The sequence below is a fragment of the Emys orbicularis genome, chromosome 4, assembly GCF_028017835.1.
Source record: "Emys orbicularis isolate rEmyOrb1 chromosome 4, rEmyOrb1.hap1, whole genome shotgun sequence".
NCBI classification, from domain to species: Eukaryota; Metazoa; Chordata; order Testudines; family Emydidae; genus Emys; species Emys orbicularis.
The window spans coordinates 3,904,186-3,927,028 of record NC_088686.1 but is presented as its reverse complement, the minus strand read 5'-3'; the positions used below and the strand labels follow the sequence as shown (position 1 = coordinate 3,927,028).

Genomic DNA, 22,843 nt, shown 5'->3' with positions numbered 1-22,843 from the left:
ACTGGGATTATTTAGTCTGCAGAAGAGAAGAGTGAGGGGGGATTTGATAGCAGCCTTCAACTACCTGAAGGGGGATTCCAAAGAGGATGGAACTCAGCTGTTCTCAGTGGTGGCAGATGACAGAACAAGAAGCAATGGTCTCAAGGTGGGGGGAGGGGGGATAGCTCAGTGGTTTGAGCATTGGCCTGCTAAACTCAGGGTTGTGAGTTCAATCCTTGAGGGGGCCACCTAGGGATCTGGGGCAAAATCAGTACTTGGTCCTGCTAGTGAAGGCAGGGGGCTGGACTCGATGACCTTTCGGGGTCCCTTCCAGTTCTATGAGATAGGGGTGTGTGTGTGTATGTGTGTATATATATATATAAAAATAACAAAGTTGCAGTGGGGGAGGTCTAGGTTGGATATTAGGAAACACTATTTCACTAGGAAGGTGGTGAAGCACTGGAATGGGTTACCTAGGGAGGTGGTGGAATCTCCATCCTTAGAGGTTTTTAAGGCCCGGCTTGACAAAGCCCAGCTGGGACGATTTAGTAGGTGTTGGCCCTGCTTTGAGCAGGGGATTGGACTAGATGACCTCCTGAGGTCTCTTCCAACCCTAATATTCTATGATTCCTTGATCTGCCTTTTGTGAACTATTTTTCAACAGGAATAATCTTCTCTAGTAAAAAGAACAGGAGTACTTGTGGCACCTTAGAGACTAACAAATTTAGTCTCTAAGGTGCCACAAGTACTTCTGTTCTTTTTGCGGATACAGACTAACACGGCTGCTACTCTGAAACTTCTCTAGTAACTTTTTAAAAAGACTTTTTCCATTGCTGTAGCACGAAGGGGACAAATCTAACAGATATTAAGATACAGGCTTTCTGAGCTCAGTTAAAAACTTCATCATTACTTAATGAAGTGAATATAATCTGTTTGTTCTGAAGTACAAAGTGTATCACTTGAGATGGAATGTGCTATAGCATCCCCTGATTCTAAACTTGTTCCTTCGAACAGATTAGAATGGTTAATACTTAGAAAGCTATATGAAAGATTTTCCTGTTAACCAAAATGAATCCACGATGTCCAGCGCACCACACTATTATGTTTGGACCGTACTGCAAAATCCCCAAACCCTTCATGTATGTTGTCAGAAAGTAACATAACATTCAGAAGGACTCCTGGAGCCCTTTTTAATTTGTCTTTAAAGCAAAACATTCATGTAGGATTCCTGAAGTCAAGTTTTACTGAGTTTTTGTAAGCCCCCTTGAACAACAGTGTAATATCACGTCAGCATGGTTTTGCCTTCAAACTGAATGTGTAGGGAGGTCATGTGATGCAGCCGAGCAGCTAAGCGGTGTTTCAATGAGCTCCCTACTAAATCCACTTAATATCTCAATAGCTAATTTTTTGGCTCTTCATAATTATATCATAGAAATAGCTTCTTACACCAGTATGAATTTTTTATGAGCATCAGTGAAGACTAATCCTGCCAAATTTAAAATCAAAACTAGCAGCTGTAGAAGAGTGGGGGCAGACCAGGACGACAGTCAAGGTGGCTGAGTCATTTGGTCTGCAACACCCAGCAATGTGGCCACCAAGTTCATGTAGAAAATTAAACAATCAGAAATTACAGTCCTGTCTACATCAGGCTCATTTTTGAAATATTTCCCATTATTAACATCAGTTCTGCTGTATCACTGTTAGCAACATCAGGATCCCACGTGAGAGCACTGGCTGATGACACTGTACCAACCAGATGTGCTCTGATCAGAGGGTTAGAAGACATGGTGTGGAGAGTGGTATCTGCAGCAAGGCCAAGCAGTCATATGTTATTTGACTAGTATTTTCATCCCTCCATGACAAATTATTCAGCATACAATAAATAAGTTTTTCAGTACAGCCATAACCAGCCTATAAATATGGTATTTAGACATTTTAGTTTACTCCATACGCTTCAGTCACATAAAACCCTACAGTGACAAGTATAGAAAGGTTTTACTGCATCAGCATTTTCCATTTTATTTCAATGGAAATCTGAGGGGCCTTTACCAGTTATACCTCTGGATCCCAGAGCAGGTTCAAAAGCAGCACTCTCTGATCCAACACACTTGACATTAAAAAGCCAGATTAGGGAATCAGCAGTTTAGTAATATTTTAAAAGTGTTTTAAAAAAAAAAAAAAAAAAAAGGAATTTTAGAAAAAGGAAGCCCATTGCAATGACCATGCTGGTGAGATAGCACAGGGATGGAGGCAGTGTAAATACTCTGATTAAATAAAATGGCTGAATCAATCTTCTGGAGAGTAGCTTATGAGTCACAGAAGTCCCTGGGGAGCACCTGCAATTTGTGTAGCTCAGTTTTAAAGTCTAAAGCTTTCCATGAGCTCTTAATCTTCTCAATATCCAGGTCAAGAGGGAAAGCAGACACATTCTTATGTGAGAGTAGAATTCCTTGATGCGAAAGTTCCAATACAAAGGAATCAAGCTCAAAATCCTTGGTTTGGAATTGTCTGGTCTTACCAGGAATACAACCTTCCTCTTCCTATGGTGTGCTGAATAACTCTAACCCTTCCTTCGGAGTCCTGATATTTCTAACTGCTGGAAGGAACCAGCTGGAAACAAAGAATCTCTCCTACCCCAAGCCCTCGTGCTTTCTCAAGCAGGCAACAGCTTCAACAGTGCAGCACCACAGTGGCTGACCATCAGCTGCTGGAAGCCTGGCAAATTCCCAATGTAGACAAGGCCTCAGAGAGATAAGCTTCTGAGAGGAGAGCTTTCAGCAAGAATCGAACTTGCAGGCAGCTGCTGCTCAAGGAGAGGAAAGTGGCTAATTGAACATGCTCTACCAAGTGACACCTGAGTCTGGCATGAGCAACAGGATGGAAACAAGATGGAGCTGGAGGGAGCAGAGTCTGCAAGAGAGTCTGGAAGTTTTACCAAGTTTCCTTCCTTCCAGATCTTCTCAAAAGCTCGTTAAGAAACCAAGCCACAGAGGAATTCATCCTACTGAGTTGAAGAGGCTGCAGGCCTTTTTCTTCAGATACTTACTTCTGAAGCAGGACAGCAGCAATTTTAGGATCCATTTAGACCAGGTACCTCTCAAGTACCTAACCAGGACTCAAACTCAGTGGATCTTCATCCTCCCAGGGGAGAAAGAGAATGTATCAAGATGAGAGGAGGTGCAGTAAGGGCCAGCAGAAAATGGCATAATGACTGTACTACAGGCTGGGCACCTAATTCCTTCCCCTGACCCTTGAGAGTAAGCATTATTCTTGAGTACAGTCCTGACCATCTGAACCAGCTGTTAGGTAGTACTCAGGCTACTGAAGGGAGGTGAGGGCTGGAGTTAAGATGGGGTTGCCAGAACTTCAGAAGTATGATTGCATGCACTTTGGTTGGTGGCAATGGTCAAACAGCTCACTATTCCACATGATGAGTGGGCTATTACAGCAAACACTATATCTAAAAAATAGCCTCTCAAACAGATTACTCAAATAATTAGGATCTCTGGTTTAAAACAATAATAGATACTGTTCCACTCACCAGCAAGTACACTTATCTCATAGGAAAAGAAATGTGCTAAGCAATCAGAGGACACAGTGCGATTTCACACCAATGAGCAGCGTTGGACTAAAATAGAGAGGAATGGGGAGGCACGTTGGCACAAGTTCACATACAAATTTATTTGTAAAATATGGCTTTGAATCCATCATCGTCAGCGATCCCTCGAGGCCAAGGATGATCTCTTTCACAGGTTTTATTTTTATGGGTCCTTTGGCGAGTGAGGAATCTAATCCTTGAGCCGCAAACTCATTGGCAGGCATTGCAGGTGGTGTTGGAAGTCAGGCTTGGGCCAAAATTGTAGTGTGACAGTCGTCTGTCCTTTCTTTTCTGGTGTTTTCCTGCGATCAGGACAAGGTGATTTTCCTCAAAAGTGGACGTCCCTTTTTTGACAAGTCTTCACCAGTTATCCCTATCCTGGACTGCTGTCTCCCAGTGTGTGGTGTCAATGCCGCATCTCTTGAGGTGATTTTCCTCAAAAGTGGACGTCCCTTTTTTGACAAGTCTTCACCAGTTATCCCTATACTGGACTGCTGTCTCCCAGTGTGTGGTATCGATGCCGCATCTCTTGATGTTTATCTTGAGGATGTTTTTAAAGTGTTTCTTTTGGCCTCCCAGTTTCCTTTCTCCTTTGGTGAGCTGGGCATACAGCAGTTGTTTTGGTAAGCATACATCAGGCGTGAGTGCACAGTGCCCGCTCCACCTCAGCTGGTGTTGGATAATAAGGAACTCAACCCTGACGATGTTGGCCTCTGTGAGGACACTGACATTAGTGTGATGATCCTCCCACTTTATGTTGAGGATCTTCCAAAGAAAGTGCTGGTGCTGGCGTTCCAGGTTTTTCAGGTGTTTTCGATAGGTCACCTAGAGTCACAGCCATAGAGGAGAGTTGGGACTATTACCACCACTTTATAAACTAAAAGTCTAGTGTGTTCTGATGTCATGATTGTTGGCCAAAGGCAAAGCTGGCACAGCGGATACATTTTCACCTTTTTAAAACCCCAAGTTAAAGGCATCAATATGAAAAATGCATCAGCACTCTTAAATATGATGCAATTAAAAAAAAAATTCAGACAAATTGTCGTCTACTGAAACCACCATATATTGGTAATAAGTAGGGAACTTTAGAGCTAAACAATAACTGTAAAAAGACATGTGACATAAGTATATTACTTTAATACAAAACCACAGATCAGAGGCTTACTCAAGTTCAGTATATGAATGCAGAAGAGTAGAGTATTTGAAATTACAAGCAAAGTTCTAAGTAAAAAAAATTTGAAAAGGCATTTCAAAATACAATAGTGATTAAATTAATGGAAATAAATAAACATTTTACTGTTGGTCTTATAATTTAGATTGTTGTCTACAACATCTAGAAATATTAGTTTGGCACCATAGCCATAAGAATGGCCATACTGGGTCAGACCAAAGGTCCATCTAGCCCAGTATCCTGTCTTTGATCTCAGTCTCTCTTCCCCCCCACCTCCCCAAGTAAAATCTTACAAAGCTCCATCTTTCTTTGAGAAAAGGGATTAGGATGGATTTAAAGATGTATTCTGTTTATGTAAGTTTTCAGTAGTCCTGTAATGAAGTACTAGAATTCATTGACATTTTCCTTTAGGTTGTACACCACTGGAATGACCCAAGGTGTTTTCAGAGATGAATTATCAACTCTTGGGAGCAGGAGAGAAGAAGAGAAGGGGCTAGATTATGTCTACTACAAAAACTTGTAGGAGGAACCTAATCTCAAGTGGTAGAACAAGCAGTTCCCCGGACACAAGCTGTGGTGCTGATCACACCTTTACCTTTTCTACTATATTAGAAGAGTCTTTGGTTATTCCTAACTGTTCTGAGGGTCCCCTCTTCTTACCAAACAGGAGAATGAGAAATGGCCAACAGTATCTACATGGGGAACAAACATATAATAATGGGTTCTTCAGTTTAAGCGGAGAAAGGTATAACATGACCCAATGGCTATTAGCTGGTGCTTGACTGGAAATGAGGCATAATTTTTTAGCAGAGAGTGTACAGGGTAATTAACCATTTGAACAATTTACCACAGTGGATTCTCCATCAATACATTTTTTTTAATCAAGACTGGATGTTTTTCTTAAAAAGATCTGCTCTAGGAATTATTATGGGGAAGTTCTATGACCCGTGTAATGCATGAGGTCAGATTAGATTATCACAATGGTCCCTTCTGACCTAGGAATCTATGGTTCCAATGGATAATTATAATTAACTCTAAGACCCTGCCATTTTTCAGACTGAAACAAGAGCTCTGCAAACAGGGAGCATTGCATCTATAGTTATCTGCTAAAATATGTGGTGAATTTTCAGCTGTTTTTCTAACATTATTAAAATTAGTCAAGAAAACAATTTCAGCCTAAATTACAGAGCCTGATAAAGATGCAAAAAACATTTTGATGCAATACTACTTGTTTAAGACCCAGCAAACACTTGGGAGTTGCATTAAGGAGAAGTGAAACAAGTAGCTGATTCACACTATACATATTAAGGGAATAACTGATTCAAGGATGCTGAAAGAATTGGAACTTGTATATAAACAAGTGGTCTCATCATAATATTGGAACTGAAAAGTTATGAGTAAGATAAATTATATTTTTACTAACGACCCATAACATTTATGAACAGTTTTGTGCCTGTTTCAGTACCACAATGCAGTCAAGACATCAGCTTACACCAATGGTTCTCAACCCGCGACCCAATCAGCACACAGCTGCGGTCCATGTGACATCCTCAGGGCCATACAGGTAGTATTGGATATGGCCCACAATGGTAACTAGGTTGAGAACCACTGGTTACACAATACATATAAATAAATCATCATAATCTTACTTGCGCCCATGGAAAAGAGAGCGGATTTATGCTGGAGTGAGCTGGATCTTCTCTCTTTGGAAAGTGATCTTGAATTATTTGGTTCATATACTGCAGGAGTGATAAACATTTTGTGCAACTTTGGGTTTATTCCTTCAGGAATCAGACGAGGGCTTTGCTGGTAAAAGTGAAGCATTTTGTTTTCTGAAATTGCTTTGTAAATGCTCTTTTTGTTGGACTGGCTTTGATTGTAAGTCTGTAAAACAGAGGATAAGCCACTTGTTACTGGAGAGTTTCACCTTATAACTAAGAGAATTAAAAGGGCACTTGAACATTCATACTTTTGTTACGTATTATATTTTTGAGTCCCCAAACACGTGTTACAAAAACAAAAGAATACAGGCCAAATACATCAAAGCCAGATTGTGACCCCTTTACTCAAATGAATCGCCACAATGGAGTCAATGGAACTACTTGTGTGAGTAAGGGGTTCACAGAGGTGTCAGTAAGGGGTTCACAATCTGACCCCATCTCAGGACGAACAGAGGAAAAGGAGAGAAAGATATGGATGACAATAATCAGGTCATCTGGTTACACAGAAAAACATGTCCACATCTTAAAAGTTCCAATGGGGAAAAAAAACCCAAAACACAGAGCAAAAAAGATTGCCACTCCCTTTCTTCCCACCCCATTCTTGCCGTCCCACTCACTTACCGTAGGCAAGTAAAATGAGGTGAAGAGATGGCCTGACAAATTCATTTATGAAAACCATTCAGACCATAATACATAGCACTGAAGAAAACACAGAGATGTCTGAGAACATGTCATCTGAATAAGAAACCCACAAGTAAGGCATAACTACAACAACAATAGTATTATACAGAATTTAATTTTTTTGTACATAGTATCAAAAGTGGGCATGTCCCTTGGAAGGGAGAGAGAGAGGGAGAGAGAGAGAGAACACCCTTGCCTGTAGGAGTTTAGAGTAATCCAGGTTAGATACAATGTGACTAGGCTTGGCCAAATTTGATTTTTATTTTTCAAATTTCGATTAACAGCTATGTTTTAAAGTATTTTTCTTTTAGATTTTTAGCTATTTAAATTTTCCCAGTTGTGCAAAATTATGGGGTTTAAAACTATAATAGTCTGTATACCCTTTCTTCACCAAGATGAAACTTCTGTATAAAACACAACAATACTATTTCTTTTGTTTTTCTTATTAAAAGCATGAAAGGAGAAGTCCAATAAGATGCCAATTATAAGCGATTGCTTCTGTGATGCAGACATCTGTCTAGTAGGACCATACTGAGATGAGAGGCCATCAGTTGGCAACCACTTCTGGTCACTGCTAACTTGGACTGTATTTGAAAAGATTACTTACAAGTGAAGAATGCCAGCTCTCAATCAGTTTGCAAGAAGTTTTTGTTAGACGATACTTTTTAAGGAAGAAAATCTATGTAGGGAAACAAACGTGCTAGTAAGGCCAGCATATTCCTTGAAAAATCTGTATGGAGTTGTCTGACAACCATCCTGAATAATTTTTCTCTTTAGAACCTATGGGGCTGAGCTTTCAAATGCCTCTTCTTACACTTGTTACTCCAAAATCTTTGGATGTAAACCTGAGACCTGATTCTCCACTCCCACCATTCCTAGCTTCCTTCCAAATTGGTGTTTGAGTTCCTCTGACCAGCCTGTGCTAAAGTGGAATCTAAAGCTTACAAATGTATGATCAGAACAGTCTGCCTCAAAGGTTTCCATACAATAACCTGAAGGTCACAGGAATCCAACTGCTTCAAAAGGAAGCTTCAGCAAAGGATCACATTAGTATCCCATGACATAGGGAGCTTTTAAACACGTACAATAATCAGGCAGATTTTGTAGGTGGGAACTGAATATATCTACTTATGACATTTAAACAACATATTTCCCACCTTTTTCTTTTCAAATACAATATGCCCTTCTGAGAGGTTCCTCTTTAACAGACAGGAGTGACTTAGGATACCTTGTCTGAGAATCAAATCTCTCATCTCAAAATCTAAGCCAGATACAAACATCACATCTTGGACTGGAATAGTATTGAGTGAGAATGTTAAGCTGAGATGGCATGTTCAGCTCTTTAACAGTCACAGGAGATTTCCATTTACGTAGGTCTCCTCAAGACCTCACCTCACACTCAGCACTGCTGTTCCAAGGTGCTTATCACTAAGGCTGCGATTTAGTCACGGAGGACACGGAATCCATGACTTCCAAAGACCTCTGTGACTTTAGGCAGCGCTGGATGGGAGCTGCAGGGTCCCCTGCTGCCTCCGGAGGCAGGGAGCTGTGAGGTACTCCTACTGCACTCCCTGCCGCCGCGAGTGCCAGAGGACCGCTGCTGCGCCTTGCTGCCACCGTGAGTGGCAGAGGACCCCTGCTGCTCCTTGCTGTTGCCGGGAGCGGCAGGGACCCCGGCAGCTTGGGGCCACCAGCAGAGGGGGACCATGGAGCTCCAAGCCCTCACTCTAATGCCAGCTCTGCCACTAATTATTTTGTGACCTTGAGCAAGTCACAACCTTATATGCTTCAGTTTACCCATCTGTATAATAGGTATCATTACTTACCTGCCTCAAAGGCTTTGAAAGACTTAAGACTGGAAAAAAAAACCCAAACACAGATGAAAGCTTGAAGTACTAAAGTTCCACATTTCCAACATTTCTGGAATGTGGCTATACAAAAGGAGGATTATCAAAGTGTATTTGCAAATCCAGCATGGGACATTTGAACTATTAATGCAAAGAGTTCACCACCATCATCAAGCTCCCCAGGATTTTAATCAATCTGCACGCAATTGTTTTGTGAGACTAAGTGATGAGACTGAAAAGTTAGAAAATACAACGAGAGATTTCTTAACTCACCCGTTGTTCCCGTCCTTCTGCAAGTATGACAACAATTCTGCCTTTCCGCTTGCGCCCAGTTCGACCCATTCGCTGCACAAGACGAATTGGACTTTTCTGAGCATCAAAACAGATTATGAGGTCAACTTCTCCAATATCTAAACCTTCTTCTCCTACACATGTAGAGACCAGTGTATTATAGCCACCTTCACGAAAGCATTTTACCACCTAAAATGGATTAAAACACATATCATAAATCTCCTCTACTGTCCTAAATAAATCCTCACCATCTTTTTACATTCCAGCCTTGTGATTAAAATTTTTTCAGCTTGTTTAAAAATTGTAGAAGCACAATCTACCTCCTTCCAAAACAGTTAAGTATTCCATTTTAAACTGCTGACTAACAAATGCTGCGTGTCAGTATTATCAATGTTATTCTACCCATGAATACAGAATCAAGACGTTTCACACCTTATCCAGCCTCAAACTACCACATACACAAGACCAACCTACTCCTACTAATCAATTGTTCAATTTTACAAATATATATTTCTGCTACTCCACTAAGTCGAGACATAGTCTAAAATCTTAACTTTTAGAATTCTAAAAAAACTAGGGAAAAAAGCACTGTGCTCAATTCATTCCACGTACATTTCCATTCTTTTCAAATATTGCATATTTTTTATTAAAAGAAATCACACAACAAAATTATTAAATGCAAATATTTTCTCTTTTATACATTTCTTTCTGGTCAGATGATCTGAAAGAAAAATACTTTGCAAGTGGATGTCATGCTTCCCAGAGCTGAGAGGCACCTCACTATCTGACTTTAGCCTGAGGAAGCCATGTCTGTGTATGCTGGGGGGTAAGCTCCCCAGCCCCACTGGCCACGGGCAATACAAGCACTCCCTCTTCTAGGTCTACGCAGGCCCCACTCTCTCTATACAGGTTAGCTCCAACCATCTCCCTGGAGCGTCCAGCTCCTGATCCACGAGACGTCTGTAGTATTCACAGATTTGCTACTTTCAAAGAACAATACATCCCTACTTACCACTTTCACCTCAAGTCACTGCTCCACTTAACACACAGAACTTAGATAGGTTTATAGAGAAGTCAAGTATAAGTTTATTTAACATAGCACAGAGATTTAAGTAATAGCTAGGAGAAGTATTGGAAACAAATTGTTACATATAAAATAAAATCATAACACGCATTCTAGAGCCTAAACTTAACTAACTACTCTCATGTGTTATAGACTATTGCTCACCCAAAGTCCTTTCAGCATTTTACAGCCAGGCTGGCTGTGACCCTCCTTTCATAAAACATACTGTTAGCTTGTCTCCTCAGTGAAGGATCCTGTGTGTTTCTTTGCATCCCTATATAACAGACTAGTCCTTTGGTCTTAGTCATAAACAGGATACCCCTTCGCTGATTATGCAAATAGGCATTAATTGTGAGACACACAATACTTATGGCCAGATAAGAGAAAAGCATCTGTTACCTCCTGCCTGAAAGGAAAATGTGCGAGGTCTGTCACTTCTTGGTGACTTGCCTCAGCTCCCAGGCCTTAAGAACATAGTTTTTAGTATAGATACATAACTCCTCAAATATTATGCATGCCTACATTTCACAATGATTATGATGACCGGTGGGCCCTTGGCTCTCAGTAGAGACCGCACATGCCACCTTTTGGTGAACTGTTATGTAGATATCTGATCCAGAGGATCCCTGTAAAATCCTAGCATGGTGTCAAGTATCAGGGGGTAGCCGTGTTAGTCTGTATCTACAAAAACAACAAGGAGTCTGGTGGCACCTTAAAGACTAACAGATTTATTTGGGCATAAACTTTCGTGGGTAAAAACCTCACTTCTTCGGATGCATAGAGTGAAAGTTACAGATGCAGGCATTATATACTGACACATGGAGAGGAGGGAGTTACTTCGCAAGTGGAGAATCAGTGTTGACAGGGTCAATTCAATCAGGGTGGATGTGATCCACTCCCAATAATAGAGGAGGAGGTGTCAATTCCAGGAGAGGAAAAGCTGCTTCTGTAATGAGCCAGCCACTCCCAGTCCCTATTCAAGCCCAGATTAATGGTGTCATTTGCAAATTTAACACCATTAATCTGGGCTTGAATAGGGACTGGGAGTGGCTGGCTCATTACAGAAGCAGCTTTTCCTCTCCTGGAATTGACACTTCCTCCTCTATTATTGGGAGTGGACTACATCCACCCTGATTGAATTGGCCCTGTCAACACTGGTTCTCCACTTGCGAAGTAACTCCCTGCTCTCCATGTGTCAGTATATAATGCCTGCATCTGTAACTTTCACTCTATGCATCCGAAGAAGTGAGGTTTTTACCCACGAAAGCTTATGCCCAAATAAATCTGTTAGTCTTTAAGGTGCCACCAGACTCCTTGTTGTTTTTGTAAAATCCTATGCACCCCTTGGACCCTCTCCAGTTGGCATCAAGAGGTCTCGAGATTACAGTTGTTTACTTAGTACAGTGGTTTACTTAGTACAGCAATTTACTAATGAAACTTAAAACTACACAGTCATTTCTATACAATATATATTAGCACATCACATTCTCTACATCCATCTTCTCAAACAAGACTGATTACATCTTTACCTCAAGCTGCTCTTTTTGTGTAAAGCCCTTCATGCTCTTTCCTGTGGCGTGGCCAACGAAGGTCATTACTCTGACAATTGGATGGTGCTGGGAAAGCATTTCAGCAATTTCTTGGACGCTGTCTCGAAACGAGGAGAAGATCATAACTCTGGTATCACTGGGTTTGCTTTCAGATGTGCTTGGATCTGTTTAAGACAAAAATAAGTCTATGAGCTAGAAAAGGATTTTATATACACAATAAATAAAAAACACAGGGCCAGATAACTCCTGCATTGGGCATGCGTAACTCCCATCACTTCCATAGGATAAGACTGTGCCCAAATGGATTCCATTTCATTTTTTGATTTACACAGTGTGCCCATCCCATTTGTGCTAGGAGCACAAAGCCATCCAAATTAACATAATGTTAAGAAACATGACAATTACAAACTTCCCAACCTATTAAAAAAGAAAACTCTCCTCATTCACTACAGAAAGGATACAGTCACTCCCTGGAACATACCAGGCAGAACTAACACTGGCTCTGCTCTGGAATTTGATCCAACAGAGGGCCCTGCATTGAGAATACCTTGTTCCCAAGTCACAATTTATTATAATGTATTGCTTTATAAAGCCCAAAAGTGCACTCAGTAGATGCCTCAAAATAAAATTAAGACATGGTTGTGCAACAAAGAATCTGCAATCTAATTTCAGACCCAAAGATATAATGACCAAACAAAAGAGATAACAAAAGTCAGGAGGGACAGGTGAAGTAAGGATGACTTACTAGCATACTCAGGAAAGGCTTGTGCACAGCAAGGTAGAGCAGAAACATGGGGTTTAAGTTATAAATCAGGATAAAGATCTTAGTTGATGAACAAATTTAGGTACTGATAGCCTTTATCAAATACTACTAGAAGTCTGCAACTTCGGCTTCCTGTGTGAGCTCTCAGCTCAATGAGTAAGGCCTTGGCTACACTCGCAGATTCACAGCGCTGCCGCGGCAGCGTTGCTGCGGCAGCGCTGTGAAGCGCGAGTGTAGTCGCGCCGCCAGCGCTGGCAGAGCTGTCTCGCAGCGCTGCAAGTACTCCACCTCTCCGAGGGGAATAGCTTGCAGCGCTGCGAGGGAGCGTGCAGCGCTGGAGGCGCTGATTACACTGGCGCTTTACAGCGCTGCACTCAGGGGGGGTGTTTTTTCACACCCCTGAGCACAGCAAGTGCAGCGCTGTGAATTGCCAGTGTAGCCAAGGCCTAAGAGAGCAATAAGCTAAGCTGCATACCAGGACTTCCATTATGCTGTGGCAGCGTCCAGACTGCAAGTTACTGAGTGTTGTAGATTCACACCCTGGTTTGCCATGTAGACAAGCCCCTAAGAGGCAGTTGTCCTGCCACTATCTAAAAGGCTCTGCTTTACCTACCATAGGGTTATATCCTGTCCCATCTATCTTCATACAGTCACATCACCTAAAAGATTGTGTTGTCTGTATTGTTTTTTGTTTATTTATTTTAATGCTGCAGGTAAGCTGTTCTTTTGTAGAAAGTATAAATTTTGTTTTTAATAATTTGATAATACACCTCTACCCCGATATAACGCGACCCGATATAACATGAATTCGCATATAACGCGGTAAAGCAGCGCTCTGGGGGGGCGGGGCTGCACACTCCAGCGGATCAAAGCAAGTTCAAGTTTCACCTATAACGCGGTAAGATTTTTTGGCTCCCGAGGACAGCGTTATATCGGGGTAGAGGTGTATTTTGAGATTGCAGGAGCCAAGGAGAGAAAATCATAAGGGGTAGTGAGCTATAGAGAAGAGATAAACACTTTGAAAGTCAGATGTTATAAAGCACACAGTGTTTTATTCAGTAGATCAGTTATTTAGCATTTGTACTGCAGGAATGCCCATAGGCCCCAATGAAAAACTGTAGCTGAATTTTATTACGTATTTTCACAGCATCATTCTGGGGTTAAAACTGGGATTAAAATGGGATTAAAGCATGGTTTGTTGATCATTTGATGGGTAATTATCTGAGCTATAAGCAGTATGATTATGCAATTCTGTGTACTCCTTCCAAGTACTGCAAATACGTTACCACCAGGTGACACAAAAGCCTGAGAGGTCTTAGAAAAAATCAGCATGCACACTTGATCTTTGTCTAGCTCTAGAAGGAGATCATGAATTACTGAAACTAACACTGCCTCACGGCAATACCCAGGCCTAACCGCTGTCTGAAATGGAATATGGCAATTGTAGGACTATAGGTAATTTAAGAGCTCCTGTCACGGAGTGTGGGGGACACAAGGCCCTGCACCCCCGGCTTCCTGCGATTCACCATGACTCTCAGCCAGCCAGTAAAGCAGAAGGTTTATTTAGACGACAGGAACACAGTCCAAGACAGGTCTTGCAGGCACAGACAACAGGACCCCCTCGGTTAGGTCCATCTTGGGGTCCTAGGGGCACCACAGCCCCATTGGGGGGGGCAGAGCCCCGTCTGGGCTCCCTCCATTACCAGCCAGCTCCTGAAAACTCTCCCCCAGCGTCTCCTCCCCCCGCCTTTGTTCAGTTTCCCGGCAAAGGTGTCACCTGGCCTCTAACCCCTTCCTGGGTTGTCACGTTACATGCTCAGGTATCTTCCCTCAAGGCCAGTCTCCCATCCCCCAATGCAGACTATCCTAGCCACACTCCCCTGCCTTCCCAGGCCAACACTCCCCACTCAGCATTCAGAGACCACATTAGGAACAGTCCCAGTTCGTCACAGCTCCTTTATCACAAACTTCTAACATCTTCCCCCCTCCAAAAGAAAAAAAAAGATAGACATAAACATGTAAATAACTGGCAAGACTGACTGTATGAAGAGATGGTTTCTTGTGAATAGGCATAACACTCATTTGTTGGAGAGCTGCCGAGATCCACCTAGGTTTCCATGCTGTGCCTGTTACTCTAGTATCTGAGTGCCTCCTGAAGTTAGAATTTAATATAGATATATTTCACAAAGGTCTCTCTCTCTCTCTCTCTCACTTTCACTCCTCACTTCAACCAACAGAAACTGCATTTTATTTATTTTTCTTTTAGTTGTGTGTGTCAGGTGTGTTTGTGTGCAGTGACATTTTCTGCAAGGTCATCAGTATATCGATGAATGGCATTGTTTGACATAGGAATGGTTTCAGGGCCGTGCCTGCTCGTTCCCCAGTTATAATTCTACACATGTCTATTGCTGCTGGAAGTAAAAGCGTCTCACCAATGGTGTGTGCATGTTTGCATTTTTCAATTTGTCTAGCCACAACATAAGATGCTCGTAAGGCTTTTTGGGTAACAGCTGCTTCTTTAGACATTACTTTTTTGCTGTTTAATTCTTCATGTTTCTGAAGGAAAATATTGTTGGGCTCTTTTTTACAAATTCCAGATGTCTGGTTTCTAAATGTCTGTGTAGTTTCCTTGGCCTCATACTTTCATTTACTAACATTTTAAAACAAATGACACATTCGGGCTGTGGACTTTATGCAGTAATAGTGAGACACAAAAATCCAAGCATAATGTAACTATAATTGGATTGTCTGCTTTTCTTCCTTTTCTATTTAACGTTATTAAAATCATCATCTTCAGCCAAACGTTTGCTACATGTAGGTTTAGCACGTGTTAAAAGTTGTTCCAGTCAGTATAAGGAGGAGACCCTGTCTCTCCCTCAGCCCCTTTCCCCTAACTGCGAGTGCTGCTGCTGCAACATGGCTAGCACTGGGAGGCTCTCTTTGCCTCTGCTCCAGCAGGGGTCTTTCAGCTGACAGGCTTCCTGCTCAATGCTTCCTCTAGCAGGGAGTCTCTCTGTGAAAGGCCACCTCGACAAGCAGAGGCACCCAACCCCTGCAGCAACAGGAGCATCAGACACAGACCCACAGATAAGACACAGGTGATTTTTAAGCCCAGTTTAATAGTCTCTTAATTAAAAGCAAACAAAAAATTGAGATGTCAATTAAAAACCTTTTCCCAACAATCGTGGCTCCCCTATGAACCATTTATGGCTCTCCAAGGGAGCCACAAGTTATAGTTTAGTACTGATTTAACAGATGCAAAGGTGGAAAGACGGGTTTTCTTTATTTCTTCCACAGAGAGGGCATAGGCTTACAAAAATTCCTTATGTTGGATGAGGTCTGCGCCTGCCTATATTTTACACTGCTGATGTACAAATTCTCTTCCTCTGACTCCTGTCACAGATTGCAGAAAACCGGGGAGATCTGTTGGGAAGGATGTCACTTTGGTGTCAGTGTCAATCACTGTGGTTATGGAATATTCCCAGTGACTCACTTAGTTTTTGGTGATGCAGAGTTACATGCAATGATGCTTTGGAATTTTACTGGATCCGGGAGCTTCTGGGGGTGGACTAGTGCAATTGCTTCTTGTCTGCAGGAGGGAGATCACCAGAAGGTGTTTCTTGTATTACCTGTATTTAATTAGAGTCTGAAAATCTAGTGCAGAGTGTGACTGGCTGCATGTGTGTAGATCCAGAGATTACTTGGAAGAAATCAAGGGTACAAAGGGTAAAAGTGGTGGTTTTGGGCCATTGCAGTGTCAACACAGTGTTTAAATATATGTGGACAACAAACCTTGGAAACAGCATCACTATTTCACACAGTATCTCAGTCGACTCCTTTTCAAAAATCTATAGATTAGCAGGATGCCCATGTTGCTAGATTCACGGAGTAGGCTGGTGCCCTGTGTTGATTTTCTGATGACGACACTGTGAATAATAAAGGGCTTCCTGATCTCTGACCTTGCGTTGATCAACAGGAGAACTACGCTATGGTGTTTGCCTTTGTTATAAGCATGTGCAAAGCTGCTGTTCCATATTTTAATTTGACAAGTGCCTCCTGAACTGCTTTCTGGATGCTGGTTTACACTTCCTGTGGCTGTTCCTTCCAGGAAAGACTTGGACTGAGGAGAAGTGGTGGATGTATGTTGTGATGGATCAATGATACTGATGATGCCTAAGATAGCCAGCATATGAATGGCAAACATGGTTCAGTAACTTACCCTCTGTGTTACAAAAGGCTGCTTAATAATTTATGTGTACATTTTAATTTTGCATTGTAACTGTAAAATTGTTAATCTCTTGCTTAGAATTGATGCCCAGAACACACTATTCACCCACAAGGTTCAGAAATCTTGGTCCATACTTAAATATTAGAAATCTCAAACATTTGAACTGAATTGAATATTAATTGCTTTTAAGTATCAGAGGGGTAGCCGTGTTAGTCTGGATCAGTAAAAAGCAACAGAGAGTCCTGTGGCACCTTTAAGACTAACAGATGTATTGGAGCATAAGCTTTCATAGGTGAATACCCACTTCGTCAGATGCAGTGGGTATTCACCCACGAAAGCTTATGCTCCAATACATCTGTTAGTCTTAAAGGTGCCACAGAACTCTCAATTGCTTTTAAGAGTTCTGGCAAGCCTTCCTGCTCGTGATCCGAAGTAGCCAGGATTTACTGATTTCAGGACACATTGCAGGGCCAACATGTTACAACCTATGAATCTTCAAAGGTCAAGTGAAAGGCCAGAAAGGACCATATTATGATCATCTAATATGATCATCTAATAAGTTCTGTCTGAGCTAAAACATCTCCCTTAGAAAGATGTCCAGTGTTAATTAAAGATCTTAACTAATGAAGAATCTACTGCATCCTTAGGTAAGTTATTACAATGAATTACTCTCACTGTGAAAAGTGTGCGCCTTATTTCTAATCTGATTTTGTCTAGTTTTAGCCATTGGCTCTCATTATGCCTTTTTCTGCTAAATTAAATAACTGCCTACTATCAGAAATCTTTTCCCAGTGTAGGTACTTGTAGACCATGATCAGTCAGCTCTTAACCTTTTTCTTGGATAAATTAAACGTATTGGAGCTTCTTTAGTCTCTCCCTAGTTTTCCAGACCTCAAATAATTTCTGTAGCTCTCTTCTGAAGTCTTTCTAATTTTTCAACTTCCCCTTTGAAGCATGGAAACCAGAACTGAACACAGTATTCCAGTAGGTATGCAGAACTAATAATCTCCCCTTCTCCTACTTGATATTCCCTGGCTTAAGCATCTGAAGATTTTGTTCATCCTCTTAGCTCAGACAAGTAGGAGATGAGAAAATGAATGGCTGTGTTAACATTAATTATGAGCTGCTGCTTGGTAGATGAGCTGAGCTGATTAAACTTTACTGGATTTGGAAATTTAACATAATTGACACGGTACTCAGAGCACATAGCCAGGCACTTTTTATGTTTATAAAAAAGGAAAGATTATTTAGCACTACAAACAGCTACTATTGCAGAAAACTGGAAGGTGGCTAATGTTGCACACTCAATTGTAAAAAAAATTTGCTTCTCTTTTTCCATTTGGTTACATGGAAAAAAACAAATCCACAATTTTTTACTTTGTAGGAAGTTTCAATAAAATGTTTTCCAGACCTAGACATATAAAATGAACAATAAGATCTTTATAACTGAATAAATAATAATAAGTAGCAACATAGCTCCAGTAAAATTTCTGCAGTCTCTGAAACCTCAACTGTCAACACAAGCCTCTTACTTCTATGGTTATTTGGACAAATTATTTTATGTATTATTGTGCTAAGCATAAACCAAAAGCATCAAGCTTTTTTATCTAAAATGGGAAAATTAGTGTTTTACTGACAAAATTATTTTTGTGCTTTTGGCAAAAATTCAATGCCGTGACAGTAGAAAGATCTATAAATCAATGAATGCATATCCGGCAAGAAGAAACTGAGGGTGGGGGGAATCGGCAGTGCCCTATATACCGCGGCATGGGCACGCCACTCCAGGGGGTGCCAGAGCTGGTCCCCTATGGATTCTGCTGAGGGAAAAACTTCTGGCACCGGTGCATGTGGTGAGCACATACACCTAAGTTGAATGGACATGAGCAATCACTCGAAGAAGAACCAGTCAATTTGGAGAGAGCACTGTTCTTCTGGAACTATTTACCATACATCGTCCATCACACTCATAAGTACATGCATATTACATAATATAGATCGCTCTATATATATCCATTCTGTACTTAAAGAATAAGTGATATAAATTTGAAAAGAATACACTGTACTCTTCTATACTTCTATATGGATCAAGGAAATACTTCTATATGGATAGCTCAGTGGTTTGAGCATTGGCCTGCTAAACCCAGGGTTATGAGTTCAATCCTTGTGGGGGCCATTTAGGGATCTAGGGCAAAAATGTGTCTGGGGATTGGTTCTGCTTTGAGCAGGGGGGTGGACTAGATGACCTCCTGAGGTCCCTTCCAACCCTGATATTCTATGATTCTATATAGAATAAGAGGTTAAATTCCTGCTTTAAGTATAAAATTTAGTTTAACCTTACTGTGAAGCCATGGCCAGTACCTCCATATATAAATGACATGTATACATACTCATTGTGACCGAATATACCCCTACCACACTATTGTAATAATATTTTCACAAAGAATAACTTGCAAGGCATCATTTGAAAACTTAATTTGCTGGTCAGTATTGTCTGATAAAGTATGTGTGGCAGGATTCTACCCTAGTATATCACATTCATGTAATATGACATGATTCCATATGACCAGAGAGATGAGATCAACTTGCCAAGCTGGCCTACCTTAAATTTGTTTCTTCTCGCATTCCCTAATTTTAGGATTCCTCCAATTGTTCTTTTCAAATCAATGGTTTAGGCACTAAAAACTGTTTTATTTTCAAACATTTAACTTATGCTTCCTGATGCCAGTGCATATAAAATATATGGAGTAGGACTGAGGGGGAAGAGAGGCTGTTTTTGGTGTCAAATTCTCAATGCTGCAAGCACTGATTGCGCTACAAAAAGAAGTCTGAGAAATTCTGAAATTAAGACTGGAATCACTTTTTAAAAGTCAGACTTTTAAAGCCTAATTAACTTGATACGGTTGAATCATTTAACCTTATCTGAAAGTGCTCTTTTCTCTTTAGCATCAATTAAACTATTATAACAAAATAAACATTTGCATTATTTAAAGCACAAATATATGCACTGATTATCTGAGGTGACTTTTATGGCTTTTCACAGAATCCCAAGTTAGAAATGTCAAGCGTTGTATCCTTGAACTCCATAATGAAGAGTGATACACCTTTTCCTCCCTATTAACTGAAGTTTTCAGTGGAAGAGCTCTTCCAATTCTTCTTCCCAAGGAAGGAACTTTTGCATAATTAAAATATGAATTTTAATTTTCTAAAAAATTTTAACAGCACACAAAATAAACCCTATAAATCACACTAAAGTGAATCAAGTAAAAATACTACAAAGAAACAGAAAACTCAAACACATTAATAACATATCAAGTATATGAGGATTTTGTTTATTTTTAATCCAACTCATTCTTGAAATTTCACATTTTGCCTTTAGTTATGTAGAAGTCAAGAGCTTTGTTCCAAGTTCTCTGCCACTCAGGAAGATGACATTGCATCAGTTCTTGTTTACACTTTAAATGTTCCCTGCACAACCATACTAACAAGATTTTTTTTTAATGAAAGCATAACTTCAGGGGCATAATTCTGCAGAGGGAGTTGGATTCCACAGCCTGTTCTGTGGCTATGAAATCCTGGAACAAATGAGACCCCAGTAATAAAACATTTGGTTAGAGTTGTGCAAGAATTTATAGTAAAATAAGGTTAATGAAACCTATAAGGACATTTCACTTAATTAACTGTATGATGGCAACTTGTTTTTTCAGTGATTGCAACGGAGTCCACTCACTACTCTGGCACCTCCTCAGCCTGTCTTGGGAATTAGCTCTGTGGTTGAGTGCGCCCCCTTCGGGTGGTGCATTGCCGCCGGAACTCCTGCTCTTGGACCCACGTCTCTCCACGGACCACAGCGTCCTCTTCAGTGATACAGCCCTCCAGCTGTGCCACACAGTGTGCTCCCCCCTGCCAGGGGACCTGCAGTGGGAGATGAATCCCTGGCAGGTCTACGGCCATCACTGCTGCATCCTCCCTGACAGTCTCTGACCCAACCTGGCTCTGGGAACCCCTTTCCTATCCCGTTTCCTCCTAAGGGGGCAGTGCTTTTTTATATGGCCGCCCTCATGGCACCAAAAGCAAATTCCTTGCCTCTTCTTGACTACGGGCCCCCCATAGTCCTTCCCTTGTTCAGCCCCTTCCCTTAGGCTAGCCTTGACCCTGCAACTTATGTAATGACATTCCCTCTGTAGGTGCCCCACAGGCCCAAAATGCCCATCCCCTCCTTGTTCTCCTCACAGAGGAGATTCTCTTGGGCTCTCGCTCCTTCCCGCTCTCTGGTTGAGGCTTCAGTCCCCATCCCAGTAAGGGCAATCTCTTTTCCAGTGTCCTTGACACTCACAGGCATGACAATCAGTTAGCCCAGCCACCGGCCTCCTGGCCCTGGTGCCTAGCTTCTCCTCACGCTCTCTGCGGCTTCTATTAAACTCTCTCCACAGGAGCTTTACGGGGCCTGCTGTTCTTTAACCAGCCGCCCCAGATAAGTCTGGAGGTAGCACTTGGGCCTTCCATTGCTTCTGTTGATTCTCCAGGATTTCCTGTAGCAGGGTCTCGAGCCTTCCCTGCTGTCAATCCCTTTCTGCCTGGGTACTGACCCTAGGGTCCAGCCTGGGATGGTGCAAGAACCCTCCACAAAGAAGCCCTCTGCATACTCCGGATCCATCGTCCCCACCTTCAATATCTGTCCTTTAGTCTCTCAAACCCCCTTGTACCTGGGCAATCGTCCCCACAGTCCTCTATCCTCCCCTTGTATCAGGGGTGACTGTGTGCACGCATTTTCCACCATGTGCAATGTGCTCCACTCACCACTCTGGCGCCGCCTCAGCATGTCTTGGAAATTAGCTCTGTGGTTGAGTGCACCCTCTTCGGGTGGTGCATTGCCGCCGTCACTCCCACTCTTGGACCCACGTATCTCCAAGGACCGCAGCGTCCTCTTCAGTGATAAAGCCCTCCAGCTGTGCCACACAGTGCGCTCCCCCCTGCCAGGGGACCTGCAGTCTGCTGTTCAGCCACTTCCCGCCAGTGGCAAACTGCAGTCCACAGTCTAGCCACTTCCCACGTGGCTCCGGCACCCTCTTTACCGTTGTATCAGGGCCTCAGTCTGTAACTCCCCGGCAGCCAGCCAGGAGCGGTCTCTGGCTTCCTCAGCCCCTGTTTTCAGCACTGCTCTGTCCAGGGTGCTGGCAGTTCTCTTGGCCCTTCATGGACACAGTCCTTCCTCCCTGGGCTCCCAGCAGAGAACTGCCTTCCAGCTCTCTTTTTATATGGGCCTGCTTGGCCCTGATTGGCTGCCTCTGGCGCAGCCTCCCTAGGGATGCTTTTAACCCCTTTTATTCTAGTGAGGGGCAGCTGCCCCATCACAGGGATATTTTTTCAAGTGGATAAAATAAAAATACCTAGCAAAATATGCAAGAGTTTCAATCAATTAAAGAATAAGAACATAAGAATGGCCATACTGGGTCAGACCAATGGTCCATCTAGCCCAGTATCCTGTCTTCTGACAGAGGCCAATGCCAGGTACTTCAGAGGGAATGAACAGAACAGGTAATCATCAAGTGATCCATCCCCTGTTGCTCATTCCCAGCTTCTGGCAAAAAGAGGCTAGGGACACTTCAATTAAATGAAACAATTAAAGAAGAAGATTATGGATTCATACCCAGATAGTGCGATTAGATTACATTTTGGAGACTAACATTTACCTGTATATCCCTTCCAGGATTTGAAGTGTTCTACTACGACTTCTTCTAATTTCTTTAATTTTGGATGACTGTAGATGATTTTATTTTTATTTGTAGGTCCTGTAAATCAAATAAGGTCATTTTTAAAAATATACCTGTGTGTCTTTATCTGGAGTAAGTACAGAAGAGGTTCTGTGAACCTTGTTTTCTTATTCTACTTCTCTCTTCCAAGTCTGACAAGCACCAATTCCCAACATTTCCAATCTAATTACAATAACTATC

General features: G+C 41.9%; 1 protein-coding gene across 1 annotated transcript in view; it reads right to left on the bottom strand.

The window, feature by feature from the left end:
- The window catches only part of FANCM (FA complementation group M), a 154,533-nt gene that overhangs the window by 54,088 nt on the left and 77,602 nt on the right, over positions 1-22,843 (bottom strand). Inside the window, exons 8-11 of the mRNA XM_065402508.1 lie at positions 22,583-22,681; positions 11,881-12,065; positions 9,271-9,477; positions 6,398-6,632 (exon numbers count right to left, since the gene is read on the bottom strand). Coding sequence (XP_065258580.1) covers positions 6,398-6,632; positions 9,271-9,477; positions 11,881-12,065; positions 22,583-22,681 — 726 coding nt within the window. The remainder of the gene's footprint in view (positions 1-6,397; positions 6,633-9,270; positions 9,478-11,880; positions 12,066-22,582; positions 22,682-22,843) is intronic.